The sequence below is a fragment of the Manis pentadactyla genome, chromosome 2, assembly GCF_030020395.1.
Source record: "Manis pentadactyla isolate mManPen7 chromosome 2, mManPen7.hap1, whole genome shotgun sequence".
Lineage (NCBI taxonomy): Eukaryota > Metazoa > Chordata > Mammalia > Pholidota > Manidae > Manis > Manis pentadactyla.
In genome coordinates this window covers 65,012,267-65,028,820 of record NC_080020.1, presented here as the reverse complement: position 1 = coordinate 65,028,820, position 16,554 = coordinate 65,012,267, and the positions used below count along the sequence as shown (strand labels likewise).

At 37.6% G+C, this 16,554-nt stretch overlaps 1 protein-coding gene across 1 annotated transcript in view; it reads left to right on the top strand.

Moving 5' to 3' along the window:
* Positions 1-819: 819 nt before the first annotated feature.
* ERAP2 (endoplasmic reticulum aminopeptidase 2) overlaps positions 820-16,554 on the top strand; it is a 33,406-nt gene continuing 17,671 nt past the window's right edge. The window contains 6 exon segments of the mRNA XM_036925805.2: positions 820-1,502; positions 5,491-5,629; positions 9,076-9,210; positions 10,920-11,036; positions 13,115-13,273; positions 16,044-16,157. Of these exon segments, the coding sequence (XP_036781700.2) occupies positions 955-1,502; positions 5,491-5,629; positions 9,076-9,210; positions 10,920-11,036; positions 13,115-13,273; positions 16,044-16,157 (1,212 nt within the window). The 5' untranslated portion in view covers positions 820-954.

The window sequence follows — 16,554 nt, the reverse complement described above, 5'->3', positions numbered from 1 at the left end:
AGGAAAACATTTGGGTTGGGAGCAGGGAGGAGGTAAGCAGAGGCAAGTGGCAGGTTGAGAGTCAGAATTAAATCACCTAAATTAACTGTATTGTTCATCCTAATTTTATATGTTCTCTGGCTTTATCCTTCTGATGAGAAGAGGTCATCTTAGTTCTATTTATATAGGCAGTGAATTCAGCTTGACTTAATTGTATTTTTTAAGTTACCCAGAGACGAAGAGGACCAAAAATTTTTAAAAATATTCTCACTTAGAATATTATAAACTCAAATGTTATTTCTATAGCTTTTGACATATCTAAAATAAACCAATAGTAAACTCCTAACTTGCCAGCATCCTTTACACAGCAGTCACAGAATAGGGCCATTCAGATGATGTTATTTATTGAAAGAGGTGAATTTCAATATCATTAATAATAATATCTGGTACCCTATAATATTCTTTGTGACAAGACAAAATGAAGACACATGTGTAGTTTACTTCCAAGTGTCCAGGATACTGTTAGAACAATGTAGCCAAATGTTAAAAACATTTAACATGTGATGGATTTACACAACTGCCTTCTACTCATTGCACAGGAATGTAGAGGAAATTCTATATATGCAATTTTAAAACAGAATCATTTCATTGAAATTTTTTATTTGTAATAACCAGATAATTCCTTGATTTCTACTTTATTTTGTGAATATTTGGCCTCATTCTGCAAGATAGCAGCTTTTCCCCAGTCAAATGCATTTTTTTAATTTTTTAAGAATTTATTTATGAATTAAATTCTTTTTCTTCATGCTATAAATGTTTTTTTTCCCTTCTAGAATAAATCTACTTATTGAAACATACTGTTTGGATCCTGTGTGACGTGACTAGAGCCAGTGCAGTGCTGTGGAGAACTGTGAGATTTAGCCTGGATATTAAATCATCTTCTAGAGAATAGATTTAGTATTCCTTTCTTCTGTGATGGTTAATTCATGCAAAAAAACAAAATTTAATATTTACATAGGATTTTACTGCTCAGCAGTCATCCTATCCAAAGTATGCATTTGTTCTTAGCCATCTACTGATCACATCAATAAGGACTCTGGGGCTTTCCCAGTAGCCACCAATGGGGAACCATTTCCTTGGCGTGAGCTAAGGCTTCCCAACAGGGTCATTCCCCTCCACTATGACCTTTTTGTCCATCCAAATCTCACCTCCCTGGACTTTGTTGCCTCTGAGAAAATTGAAGTGTTGGTCAGAGATGCCACCAAATTTATCATCTTGCACAGCAAAGATGTTGAAATCATGAATACCACCCTTCATTCAGAGGAAGATTTGAGATACAAGAAACCAGGGAAAAAACTGAATGTTTTGAGTTATCCTGCTCATCAACAAATTGCACTGCTGGTTCCTGAGAAACTTACAGCTGACCTGAGATACCACATGGCTATTGACTTCCAGGCCAAATTAGCTGATGGTTTTAAAGGTTTTTATAAAAGCACGTACTGAACTCGAGGTGGTGAAACAAGGTAAGATGTTCCAGCTCTTTATTGTCTCTTGTGACACTTTCCTTACGGGTTACATCTCTTTGCTAAGAGCATGCTTCAAGCACTTATTTATGAAAAGCCCAATCAACTGTGGGAAACTTGGAAGCAGAAGTTCTTCCATTCCTTAAGGAAATCACAGTCAATGTGGGAAGACTGTGGGGGAGAATGCAGAGATGTAAACTCTGGAGGATGAAAAACTTGGAAGGATCAATGTGTGTCTGTGATAACAGCTTATGTGCTGTTGGAGAGGATGGTCAGTGCAGAAAGAGCTGAAATAGGGAAGGCTTCTCGAAGGAGGTGAGTGTTGATTTCAAAGGAAGTGAGGGGCCAGAAAGAAACAAGGGAGATTTGGGTTGGGATAGAGGAGATGAGAGTGTGTACATTATGCAGGAAATGGCATGACTCAAATCTAGGAGGCAGGAGCAAGTCTGTTTGGAGAATTGAGAAATACAATCTATTTGATCAGCTCATGTTTATTGAGCACATGCTATGTGCCAGGCACTGTTCCAGGCACTAAATGTATAGTGGTGAGATATGTGGGAAGAGACAACCAGGAGAAGAAAATAAATTAGATGTACAAGCTAAGTGACAAATGTTATGAAGGAAATAAAACAAGGTGCTGTAATGGAGAGTCAGTGTAGCTGGGGACTGGGACTAGTTTTTCTGAGTGGTCAGGGAAGTCCTTGGCAAGGAGGTGCATTTCAGTTGAGACCTGACTGTTTTTTTAAAAAAAGGAGAAAATCATGACTATATCTTAAAAACAAAGTGTCTTAGAAAAGGGGACAGGAAGTGCAAAGGCTCTAAGGTGGGACTGATTCACCAGTGCAGCTTGAGGAGAGTGACAAAGGCAAGAGGCAGGGTAGAAAGGGGTCAGATCTGCAGAGACTTACAGACTCTTTTAAGGGGTTTAGGCTTTTTTTTTGCTTGGAAATGAATAAATAAAACTGTCTTTATTCACAGACAACACGATTATCTTTGAAGAATCTGAGAATCTACAACAGAGCTAGTAGGTTTATAAATCCGTTCAACAATGTTGCAATATAGAAGAGCAATGTATTAAAACCTATTGCATGTCTATATACTTGCAGAAACTGGAAATTTAAATCTTTTGCAATATTTAAATTTTTTTATATTGAGGTATATACAATAAATGTACAAATCTTAGTGTATACTTTGGTAAGTTTCAACATGTGTATACACTCATGTAACCATTGCCTAGATTAAGATATTAAAACATTCTCACTAATTTTTTCCCCCCTTCACTTATTTCACCCATTCCCCTCATCCCCCTCCCCTATGGCAACCACCAGTTTAGGCTTTTCATTTCAGTGCAATGGGAAGTCGTTGGAAGGCTCATGATCTGATGTATGCTTTACAGAGACTGAGTGTATGTTGAGAGTACATAGAGAGAGGAAAAAGTAGGAGCGACATCATTTAGGAGGTCACTGTACTAATTCAGGCAAGAAATGATGGCGGCTTCAGCCAGGCTAGTGGCAGTGCCTGTGAAGAGAAGTGACTGAAACTGGCTTTTGTTTTGGACAGTAAAACTGACAAAATTTGCCGACATATTGGTTCTATGAAGTGAGAAAAAGAGAGGAATCAGGATGCTTCCTAGACTGGATGATTGACTGTCCAGGGCCAGAGCCCATCTGGGAGCGAAGAGGAGTCTGGTCTCAGTACTCCCCCATCTTTTAACAGTTGCATTCATTCACCAGTTAAAGAAACCCACATGCAATGGCTTGACCACATAGTGGGTATTTTTCTTACGCAACAAGGATTCCAGGAGTAGGACAGCCCAGGTTTGCTAGAGTGCTCGTCAGGGCTAGCCAGGACCCAGGCCCTTTCTACCTTTCTGCTCAGCCACTGTTGGAATATGGTTTTCCTCCTAAATCAAAATGATTTCTGCACCTCAGAACATCAATTCCATAGTCCAGGTAGAAAGAAGGAGAAAATAGGGGAAGAAAAAGGCCGAAAGAAACGTACTAGCTGAGTCTGACATGTTTAACAAAGCTTTCCAACCCAAGGACTTTAACCAGGCCAGAATGAGTCAGACACCCTAAGTTGCAGGGGAACCTGAAAAAGTGATTCTTGTATCTGACACATTGCCTTCCTGAATAAAACCACTGGAATGGAGAAAGGGGAATGGGTAATTCAGCCCTAACTAGGATCAGCAGTGTCTGCTGCATACCTCCTCCTGCCTTCCCTGGCTTAGGAGTTCACTGCCTCCTGGAGACTCACGTGTCCAGCCTGCAGCCCCTAGCAGCCCACTTAGGACAGCTCTCCCCTTGGGGACACTTCCCCCATTGCAGCTTCAGTTCTCAGGAGCCTGTTCTCAGGTTCTGCACAGTATCTGTTAGGAAATTTATCAACTTCTCACTAAGGCACCAAGAGACCAGTGATTTTTTCATTTTTTTCATTTTTTCAAGGGTACTTCACCCAAAGGAAATATTTTTTTAGGATGTTATTTTGGGAGATGTAGAATACTAGAGGGCGTGATTTTTTGTAGTGAGAGTTTAGAACTTCCCAATATTGCTCTATAATCAACTTCAGGCAATTTCTGACTCTTACAACTAATTAGTTCTCTTCCTATTCAGTCAACTAGTAGGTCTAACAGGCAGAATGATTTGCAGACAATGTAAACAGAATATTACAGATCTTTCTCTCTCACTCATACACTCACACACGTTCAATTTAACCTAAAGTATAAAAGTAATCCAGTAAAATAATAAAACAATAGTTCTTTGAGAAGCAGGAAGTCACTAATTTGCATGCAGAACTAAAATTGTGTAAGCAGCAGAGAAAATCTTAGATTTTTGCTTTCCCCATATAGACTTTCTATAACAAAAATTTCACATTAGTGAAAATTATTCCAGGCACTTGGAACTCCTTTACATTTTAGTACCTGCTACCAAAACCAAGTGAAATCCTGAGGTCCCAAATCACTTAGATTCCCATTCTCACGTTTAGTCTGCAGTACAGAAACAAAGTAAACTGAGGCAAAATTATCCTGACAGCACCTCTTTTTTCCCTCCTGGCCCTGGCAACTCCTCACCCTTTATCTGACCCTGGACGTTTACTATTTTTCCTTCCTTCTCCAATCAAAATCTGCTCTCCAGATTTCCTTCTTAACTGAGGCTTTAAGTCCAAAGGAAAAAATCTGTAATTATGTAATTTCAAGCATTATCAAGGTGATGGGATATAGAAATTTGGCAGAGTATCTACCTACCTGTTACAGTCTGAAGACTGGAGCTGCTTTGCCAGCGAGCAGAGAGAACTGGAAGTGTCTGGGGACTCAGGTCCCGCATGGAGCCCCTTTGCAAAGGTGGTACTAGAATATGAAAGCCCAGTTCCTTGCTTCCAGGAGAGGGGAAAGTTGAAGAGATAGCTCCATTCCAGAGCTCCTGGCAATCAGGCTGAAGCTGGGGTCTGGCCTGGCTTCCTCCTCTTCCCTGTCCTGTTTCGCTCACTCTCTTACCTGTTTCTCAGGGCAGCATGTTCTTAATAAATCAGGGTCTGTTTTCTCAGAACACAACCTAAGATACCACTCAAACATACAAGAATTCAAATGTCTGACTGAGGCCACCTCCGGTTTAGAGATAGAACTGAACTGCTAATTTCCTAGCCAATTTTGATGCCAAATTGACTGGGCATGCCTATCCCAGCTAAGGCATTTCCTAGCTAAGTATCCTAGCAAGGTCACTGAAATGCTCTAAGTCTCATTATTCTCATCTGCCATGAGAACCAAGAAGATCACATACGTAGCATTGTGCCTTATTTATGATTGGCAGCTACTAAACAAAATTTTACCCTCATTTTTTTTCAGAAAGAGATCCTGGATTCACTAAGATTATAGTTTAAAAAATCAAATATATCATCTCCAGGTTTGATAAGCTGTGTTCTGAAGTTTTACATGAAATTCTTTCCTTGATTTCACTTCTATGTTCTGGCTGGCGGGTTCTTCATTTCACAGGATAATTGCAGTAACAGATTTTGAGCCAACCAAAGCACGAATGGCTTTCCCTTGTTTTGATGAACCATTGTTTAAAGCCAACTTTTCAATCAAGATAAGAAGAGAGAGAAGACACATTGCACTATCCAACATGCCAAAGGTATTGCCACTTCCAGAAACTTCAGGGAACTGTTCTTAAGTTGAACCTTAGTTGTGTTGTTTTTAAAAGATATTTCCATTGTTTTCAGACTTAAAGCCATTAATTTGTTTTATCCATCTACATATTTTATAATAACCCCAATCCTCCTAGATTTTAACATGATTCTGTTTGAGGTATTGTTATACCAGAAGTTTTTTTCTTTAAACAGAGTGATTAATTTTTATTTTTGTTCATATGGAAACAATGTTCTTTTAAAGCAGTGTTACTGGGCCAGCGATGAAATTCAGAATCACCTAGAGCAGCAATCTCAAATTTTTATGGTCAGATTAATTGTCTGAGGATCTTCTTAAAATTCAGATTCTGATCAGGTCAGTCTTGGAGTGAATCTCAAAATTCCACCTTTCAAACAAACCCCCAGGTGATACCACCATTGGAGACCACACTGGGCATGGTAAGGATCTAGAGACCCCTGCCTGGGCCCCACCTGGAAATTCTGATCTAGGAGTCTGTGACAGGACTTAGAAATCCTTTTTTTTTTAAGTTCCAAATTATTCTGTGGTTCTTAAAATTACTTATGAAAACCATTTACTGTAATTATACCCTTTTTAATTGAAAAAGACCTCTAACACTTAATTGGCTCACATTTCTACTCAAAATGCAGAGTCTCTGAGAGATACAGAAGACCTTAGCTTCATTTGCTATTTCCTCACTCATGATGTAATGCCGGTTATGCTGCTGAAAAAAATGCAGAACATTTCCCCACTGCTGCTTGGAAAGTAGGATGAAATAGAGGCTCTCCTGACAGGGCTTCAGCAGGAGGAGCAGTGCAGAAAGCAGCCAGGTCACCAGAGGCCAGCAAGTGGCCCTTGCCCACTTTCCTGTCTACCCTCTCAGCGGCTGGCCTCTATGGATGGAGGGGGAAATTAGTTGATAAGCTTGACACTGAACTTCCCTAGGTTCCTATTTAATGCTAGAAAAGGTATTCGCTCTGAAATACTGGCCAAGCAGATCAAGAGGAAAAGTAACAACACCCCATGTAACACATACTCCCCAGTTTTTCCATGATCAGACAGACAGCAATTTAATCAGCCTACTCATTCTCAGGAAAAAATGATCTGTTTAACTCCAAGTCCTCTTTCTAACCAATTATTCATTTAAGGATAGTTTGTTCCCTTTCTGACAGCTTTCTATTAGTGTAATTTTTCTGAAATATGGATAATCATGGAGGTTAAAGTAATAATACAGTTAGTAAATTATTAAGTTTTTAATTAAAATATGATGTAAACATGAATTGCCACTTCATTATATTAGAATTTAAATTTTCTGTATTTAGAAACCTCCAGTACATTCTCCCATTTAAGAAAAATAAGTTTAAGGCATTTTATATGCCCTTGAATCTCTGCATTGCCTCAGTTGACCAGTTCTTGGGATCATGCCTTTTTCAGCAAATATTGACTTAACTTTCTGCTTCCTATTGACATGCCCAACCCAGCTTTCAGGGTTAGCCGAAAAAGGAGAGCTGAAGTTACGCCACAACCATACTCTCTGGATAATAACTGCAGCACTTCCGATTGCTTTTGGACTGGTGGGAAGAAGCAACTCTCACTAAGTTCTCCATTTGTTTAGTTAAGAATACAAGATTTCAGGGAAGTGAGGTGGCCAGCCAAGCAGGAGTACAGGCAGCATGTCTTTTGGGCATTTCCCCTCCTTCATTCCTGGAGAAAGCACACACCTGCTGGTGACACTTGTTATGCAAGTAGAGTCCTGCCAATATTGAGAAAATAGCTAAATCCCTGTCTAGCAACAAGTGTTTTACACTTGGAGCTTATATCACCATTTTGGAAGAACTGCCATCAACACCCTATACATTTCCATTTAAGCCAGTGTTAGTCTGCATGGGTCACTTCAAGTTCCTGAACAAAACTCAGCCTCCATGGGCCACCTCTTCATCTGTGGGGAGAAATCACAGGGAATGCTCATCTGTCTCTTAACCATCTCAGCCACCTGTGGTCTGTGTCACAGACTCGTTTCCCCAGCATCCCGCAGACTGACCTCCTCCTCTCCCTCCTCTACACACTTGGCTAAATGATTTGCTGCTGAGTTTGGTCAAAAGACTACAAATCATACACCCTCTCCCTCCATGATCCTCTCTTCTGCTCGGAGTATGTACCTAGAGAAGTCTGGTTGATCCAGACTCCTAAAAAAGAGGTTGTTTTGGGGAAAAATTAATTTGCTGGTTGAGGTGAAAATCACAGCCCCGAACATGCTGCTGCTTTTCTTTAGGGCAGTGTCTTCTGCTTTACTGGAACTTACTAATTGATGATTTTTATATAATTCTGTAGAATTTAATAGCACAGACCTTTATCATTGAAGTAGGCTAGGCAGTTCATTGTAATACTTCAAGCCATTTTCTCTCGTTAGAGCAAACTGCAATCTCATCCAAGCACGTAAAACATGCTCGGTAAGCCCTGGTGGCCACAAGCCTGATGCCTTGGAGGGGGTGGGGGTGGGGAACAAACTAGTCTAAGTGTTGTTACCACTTTGAAGAAAATGGTGTTTTCAGATTACTGGATCTGTATCCATTCAATATTTAGGGACATTGTACCATTGTAGAGACCATTTCTGGGACAAGCTACCAGAGCAAATGAAGATAGAATTCAGTAATTACTCAGGGAATTTGATGGATGTGGCTGACCAGTCTGTAGGATTAAAACTTTTTGCTTCCTCAGTAGCTAGGCAGAGGCTTAAATAACTAATGCCCTCCTTGGCCTGACTGCTTTCACTGCTGGGTCAATGAAGCAATGATAAAATAAGACTATGACTCAAGCTGTCATACAGCGAGGGAAAGAATGAGCAATGTCTTTGAAGTCACACAGTCACATCCACATCTCGGTCTTGCCGTGGAACTAAACTTGTGATCTTGGGCAATTCAGTTAACATTTCTGAGATTCTGTTTCCTCACCTGTGAAATCACACCTACCTCACACAGAAATGAGAGGATAAAAAGATAATGCAAAGCAAGTTTTGCTTCCTATTTCCTTCTGCAACAGAGATTTATTATATAACAAGCAAAGAGAAAGGGACCGTTCTCTGGTATTTTTGCTTAGAAATGCAGAACTGGAATCTATGCCAATGTTGGAAATAATTGCATTTCAAGAAAGTAGAAGCATTTAAGATGCTTTTACACTTTCACGCAACGAAGTAAGATTTGACATCGTTTTGGGATCCCAAAAGTAAAGCACTGTATCTTCAAGGCTGTCCAGGATAAAAGAACTAAAGGGAGGAGAGACCACAGATTGTTATGAGAGGCCATAGATCTCCTTCCTCTAAGGACATCAAGTGTCTTTCAGAGTGTCAGGCTTTCCTCTAACTTACTTGGCTCAAGTTATAGTCATTGTTGTAAAATACTCCAGTTTTCAAATACTGATTCTTTTCCCATCTCTTAGGTAAAGACAATTGAACTTGAAGGAGGCCTCTTGGAAGATCATTTTGAAACTACTGTAAAAATGAGTACATACCTTGTAGCCTACATAGTTTGTGATTTCAAGTCTGTGAGTAGCACAACCTCATCAGGGATCAAGGTGAGACTGAGTTCTAATTTCATACACTGTCCTGACGGCAATGAGTTTTTACTTTATTTTCTTAATTTTTTTTCCTTCTTATTGAAGTATCATGCTTTTTTTGTGTTTATAAAATAGAGATAGGTAAAAAATAAAAGAAATTACTCATAATCCTATCACCAAGATATAATTACTGATAATATTAGTGTAAGCCTTCCAAATATTTTCTATATGTATGCCAGTATAACAGTGTATACAGTTGCATAAATATATAACATATAAAATATGTAACAAATACATAACAGTAAAATACACATAGTATAATAGTATATATACACACATATGTATATATATATATATATACCCTTTAAAAAATAAGCTAGACTATCTTACCTCAATTTTGCCAAAGTATGCCATAAAAATTGAATGTCATTAAATACTTATTTATAATAAAATGTTAATAATTGCATGGCGGTTATACTACAATTATATTTCATGGTACCAAAATGATTTTTTAAATCAGAATCTTGTTTTAGGATGTTCACATTGTTACCAATTGTTTTCTATATATTTTTCTCTTGATAAAAGGAGGTCTTCATAATTTTTAGAGTCTTCAGTTTTGCAAAAATTTATAATACCCAGTGATTATCATAAAGTTTTGCAAACATCAATGGAGACATTAAAAATAAAAAGGAAATCCTTGCTGAGGAAACAAATGATAGACATAAAAACTATTTCAAAAAACTATAAAATAATGCTGTGAAAAACAGCTAAAATGGCTATTTTAATTTATATACATGTTATACCTATGGATATGTGGATATATATATATTGTGAGCAATATATCTATATATGTATTATAGCATCTCTGCACATATATATTTGGCATAGATGTGTGAGAGGTCAGATGGCACTTTTCTTCAGAGGACAGCCTTCTTAGATTCACTTCTCAGCTCTACAATTTTCTACATGGGTGACTTGAAGGAAGTTGTTTAATCTCCATGTGTTTCCATTGCTTCATCTCTCAAATATGATAATTATACCTATTTCATAAGGTTCTTGAGAGGATTAAATTGGAATTTACGTGTATGCATTTAGCATAGTGCCTGGTAAGCTATCAAAAAACAGCAGCCATTAATATATCCCTCCTATAAAAGTTCTGAGAGAGTTCAGTTAATTCAGAACATGAAAGCAGATCATGAAATGAAAGTAGCACTATACCTAAAACTCAAGAAAAGTGGAATTTTATTTTATTTTTTCCATTTAATGGCTAGTTGCTGGGAGGAAGTCAATGAACATGTTGAGGCATTTTTGAGTTTGAAGAAACTCCAATAAGTTTTTGAAGGTTTTCCCACCTCATAGAAGCTGTTTTATTTGAATTGTGTTGGTGGTCATAATTTTGGAAGGCTGGTTCTCCAGTGCTAGAGTACATGAGAGTGATAAGCTCAAGTGGGCTCTCATAATAGAGTGGGTTGACACAGCTTGAAATGTACAGATTAGCAACTAGGCAGTAGATTATAACAGAAGATGCAGGGTTGTTTATTATTTTCAAGACTGGCGTTTGCTGTAATACTTTACAGAATATCTCATCCCCTATCAACATGCTTAATGGTATCTCAATAATTGCCTGAAAAAAGCAGTCTGCCTTTCCTTGGGTGAGGTTGTTAGCAATGGAATTGTGCCAAAGAGCTGTCATTCAAAGACCACTTCTTCTGATCAATATTTCCCAGGTGTCCATCTATACAGTCCCAGACAAATGGAGTCAAATGCACTATGCTTTGGAAACATCGATGAAGCTACTTGATTTTTATGAAAATTACTCTGATATCAACTACCCACTCCCAAAATTGGATAGGTTCAAATTCCATGTCATTGCCTTTATTTTTGCTTATAGAACTTCCTTTGATTTTTTTCCCTCTTGATATGTGATATAAGTGAGCAACAAAGAGGTTCAGCTACCCAGGAAAAAATAATTTGTATCTTAGAGAATGATCCTTGACTGTAGAAAATAAAGTACTTATGAGAAGCCCAAGTAATGTGGATCTTTTTCTATTCTTTTATCAGGTTTAAAATTGGAATAGCTGTATTGCCTGTTGATTTAACTGGATGAATTTTCTAGCACATTTTTTTTCTAAACCATATTTTTACAAGACCAGAAATCTTTTATAAAAGTTGCCAAAGGTTTATGTAAACAGCTGAAAATTGCTATCTATAAACATTTGAGGTTGGAAGATGAGAATGTGGCCCAGATTTAAAAAGGAGAGATTTGGAGGAAATAGATCATTTGAATGTGGTAGTAGTAGATCTTTATCTAAGAAGATATACATACTCTATGTAGGTTTTAATTTTCTATCTTAAAAAAAAGTGATTTTTATAACGCTGCAGAACATATAGAAACCATGCCTTAAGTTTTATAACTTCAATAGATTAGTTCTTAGAGTTTCTGACAGTCACAAAACATGTTTTTTTCTGTTGGGACATTAGGTCATGCATACACATCATATCCTCCCCGTTCTTTACCCGCCAATCCCTAAATTTTTCTTAGAGAAGTTAAAAGAGACTCTAAAGGGCATGTCCAGGGGCTTATTCCTAGAGCTGCTGAGTCTCAGTGTATTATTATAGTGCAGGTTCTATATGCCCTTTAGTGCAGATATACTAAATTCAGTTTACCCATAATCCTTTCTGCCCTCTATGTCAAAAGTTGAGTGAGGAATGATCAAATAACAGCCATCAACAATCTTTTATTGTTCTTGAAAAATGCAACCTGGGAAGTCATATGAAATGTATTTTAGAACTAACTGACAAGAAGCATGCAGCTTAAGAAAAAATAGAGCAGATAAAAGCATCTCTAATGGCTATGGGAAATAATCCAACTAATACAAAATCATCAATGCAATTTAGAAAAAGAGTCATTCCCATTTGAAGTGTTAATGAACACTAGTCTTTTTTAGTGATAATTTGTGTTTTGATTGTGTTACAAATATTTGATTTTATCCACTGGAGTTAATCCCAGATGATGTAATTACAAGCCAAGTGACTTGGTTCATTCAAACTTTAAAAAAAATTACCTTCCTTTTCAGCCAAGTGGTGTTTCTTCCAAAATGGCCTGGCAAAATAAAAAGGAAGAATCCAAAGATTAGCTATTATCCAGAAATTGTTGAACTTAATAAAGTCATTGACAAAGGATATACATAGACATACTACAGACACATAGATAAAATATAACTTAATACATATTACACTTGAGTTGCTTAAAGATGATTAAATTTCACTTTTTTCCCATAAGACTATGTTAGGAAGCAGAAGAAATATCAGTGTTGAAAAGGAAATCAAGGTCATAAAGAATTGATGCCCACAGTTTTTTTCCTCTCCTGCTTTAGAAGGACAAGTGCTCTTAAAAGAGATCAAACATGTTGGAATATTAGTTGAAATATGGACAATACAGATTGCTCCTAAAAAGTGTTCTCCTGAAATTAAAATCCTGTATCTTTCCCTTTTTTGTAGAAGTGAGTTTATTGTATGTTTTGATGAATCTCAAACATAGTAGAAATTATTTGATAACTTATTTTCAAAGTTTTTCAGTTGTATTAATATAAAGTAAAACGTGAGTGTCTTTAAATTTTTTCATGGCAGTAATGCATACAAGGTATTTTCAGAGTTCAGCACTTTTTTAGAAAATGGTTAAATGTCAATAAATTACTTCTGCTACAACCAAAACTGTATTAATAGAATTAATTTTGCTTGAAAATGGGTACTGATTATTTTCTGTGCAATTACAAGGCACATGTGTCAATGTTAAGATATTCTTGATGTTTTCAGAAAGTCTCCTTATACATGCTAAAAGGATCATAAAGTATTTGCTGGGGAAGCAAATCACACTTTTTGTGTGAAAGCCATAATGATCCAGTGTGGCTGTTCTTATTTCTTAGACCTTGTTGCCATTCCTGACTTTATATCTGGAGCCATGGAAAACTGGGGCCTCATCACATACAGAGAGACATCATTGCTCTTTGATCCCAAGACCTCTTCCATTTCTGATAAACTGTGGATCACCAGGGTCATAGCCCATGAACTAGCACATCAGGTACCTGGTATTTATGACATTCTCTTAATATCAGTCCAAAAGAGATTATACAGAGTAACTCCAGTCTTCCTGAAATAACATAACATTTTTTCATTTTACCTCTAGAGAGGAATTTAGAGATTGTCAAACCAAACAATATGTCAAGGAGCAGAGGAATCATAGGCCTCATCAAGGAATTTTATCACAGGTGGCCACTATAGCCTCTAAAATCCTTCAAGGCCAAGACTTCAAATGACTTTTAGAGAAGAATGGTAGGACTAGGCAGATACATAGAACACAGAACTGGAAACCCTAATAGAGAGAGATTTTATTTTAAATAGATTTTTCCTTATAACCTGTAGAACTGTGGCATTCCAATCGAGGACAAAATCAATCTCCCTTCAGTTGGAGCCTATGATTATATGGCCATAAAGAGGTACATCAAGCCCAAGTACTCATGGACTGTTGACCCTGGACACAGAACCTAATTCTCTAAACTTCAGTGTCTTCATCTTTAAAATTAAATTAATAGTAGTTCCTGGTTCTTGAAACTGTTGTGAGAATTACAGCTAAGTGTCAGTTCCTGTCATATAGTAGGTGCTCAATGTTAGTAATAAATGTGGCAACAATGACCATTGCGAATGCTACCATTTCTTACAGAATAAGATTTCCAAGGCCCATCTATCAACACTGAATTACATATAGACATGAAACTGCAGTCTTAGCTCTATAGATATGAGACTATTTCTACTCTATTTCATTTCTGAAAATCCTCAAGAACACAGTAAATTATTAAGGACTCCAGAAATTCTCTTTCCCTATGTAGGCAATATCATTCCATCATGAAAGCAGGTCATAATATCTCTTCCTTCTAATTTTTAACTTCATCCCAATTACATAAAGTAGCCATGCTCAGCACTGTCCTTTGAGAACATATGGGTGTCTTCCTCTGGTTTAAAATCTCCCCACTGGCCCATCTTAGGGGTTTTGATAATTAGTCACTGATAGCTCTAAAGCACTTAACTGAGTCTGGGGATTTCTCATCTTTCCACCCACGTTCATAAGGAAATGGTGGGAGAATGCTACCTCTGAGGCTCCATGCTCCCTCTGGGCCTTCCTTTAACAGCTGCTCCTTCTTAGAGACTCAGAATCTAGGGCTGAAGCTACAGGCAGCTTTGGAATTTTTGCCTTAACTGTTTTGTCTCTCCATTGATTTCCACATGTCCATGTTACTCCTCCACATAAAGCCCTGGAAAAGGCTCCCAATGTCATCTGGATGAGTCAAGAGTCCATAGCCCGGCACATGAGGCCCTATGGTGGAGCCCGTCTCTACCTCTTCAGCTTCTTCTCTTACCAGCACTCTAAGCTTTTAACAATCCCAGACTACCTGCCATTTCCTAAGCATGCCATGTCGTGTGGCTCTATGCATTTGCTCTTGCTATCTGATCTGTTTAGAGCACACCACTACTATCATACCTGAGGACCACTTACAAGACTCAGGAAATGAACCATTTCCTAGCTATGCTACATACTCTCCCAGCAGAACTTATTCTCTCCTCCTGGAATCCTTTCTTTCCCTTGTACAGACAATGATCACAGCACCAGCAATGCTTTATTGCATTTATCTCTATAGGCCAGCCTCAATCATTTGTATTGAGGCAGAAGCTGTATTATATACATCTTGATATTTCTGATGCATGTCATGGTGCTAGGAACATAGTAGCTTCTCAATAGATATTTACTGAGTGAATGAATAAGCCACTCTTACTAACTGGTGAAGTAACCAGAATCAGTTCAACCTGTATTTCTCATATTCATCACCTTCTATCCCCTTTCACAAATTCCCTTGGCAAGATTGGTGCCCAGTTGCTAAAAATGATCTGAGCATTGTCAGAAAAGGAATAGAGCTTAAAATGGTTTCTACAAGCAAAAGATCTATCTATTTTGTTATATAATTATAACAAGGTTCTTCCAAATCTTAGAATCTTTTTGTGTAATTTCCCATCCTTCTGGATATTGCAAATCTAAGATAGATAAACTGGATGCCCAGTATTGGGCATATACACTAAATAAACAAATGCTACATGAAAAGTACATGAAAAATACTAATATTCAAGACTGTTGTTAAAAATCTAATGTAAGTTGAGGGTAATTTCCATTCTGATTGCCTTGTGCATCCTTTTTATTATATATTATTTAAAACCTCAGACCTTTATTCACTTTAGAGGCCAAGCCGATCCCTGGAAGTTAGCAAAGGCAGAGTTTAACAACTACATTTGCTCATCAGTAATATTATGTAACAATCTGAGAGTCCTAAATGAATTCTTATGATCCTCTTAAGTGCCTGCTGCTTTGATATAAAAAGGTGACTTCACCAAGGATATTTTGGCTTCTAGTTCTCTTCAGATCATCACCATAAATCAAGCACAAGGTGAAATTATACTTGTTTTGCAAGAAAGAAATATTAACCCACACAAAATATTTCATATTTCATTTTCTTACTTAATATTAAATCTAATAGCTAGGAAATGCTAAGAGAAAAGAAGGGAAGTTGGAGAGTTGGGGGTAATTGGGACACAAAAGAAAGAAAAGTGAAGCAAGCAAAAATATGATGTAAGAAGAGAAGAAAGGGAAATCAGTAGAAGGAAGGTGTGCAAAGAGACAAGGATAGCAAAATAGAGGAAAGGGCTTACCTAATAAAAGAAAAATTAACACGATTCTATTTTTCGCTACAACTAACCATTTTTATATAGTTGTTTAACTTCTAATAACATTGAGTTTTACCTCCTAGTGGTTTGGCAACCTGGTTACAATGGAATGGTGGGATGATCTTTGGCTCAAAGAGGGTTTTGCAAATTACATGGCATTGATCTCTGTTAATGCTACATATCCAGAGCTACAATTTGTAAGTTCACAGTTTTGTATGTCATACCATATGCCCTAAGGAGTCATCAATTTATTCTTAAAACTTCTATGACTGCTAAAAAGAAAACAATATAGCATTGTGGTTTTGAACCTGTGGTATTTTATTTGATATATGAAACAGATATTAGTTTTCTAGAGCTGCCATGACAAAATACCACAGATGTGGTGGCTTTAACAACAGAAATTTGTTTTCTCAGTTCTGGAGCCCAGAAGTCCAGGACCAAGGTGTGGTCAGGCTGGGTTTCTCCTGAGGCCTCTGCCCTTGCTTGCGATGACCTCCTTTCCCTGTGTCCTCATGTGGCCTTGCCTCTCGGTTTTCTCCAGTGTGTCCAAATATCCCCTCTTATAAAGAAACCAATCAAATTGGGTCAGGGCCC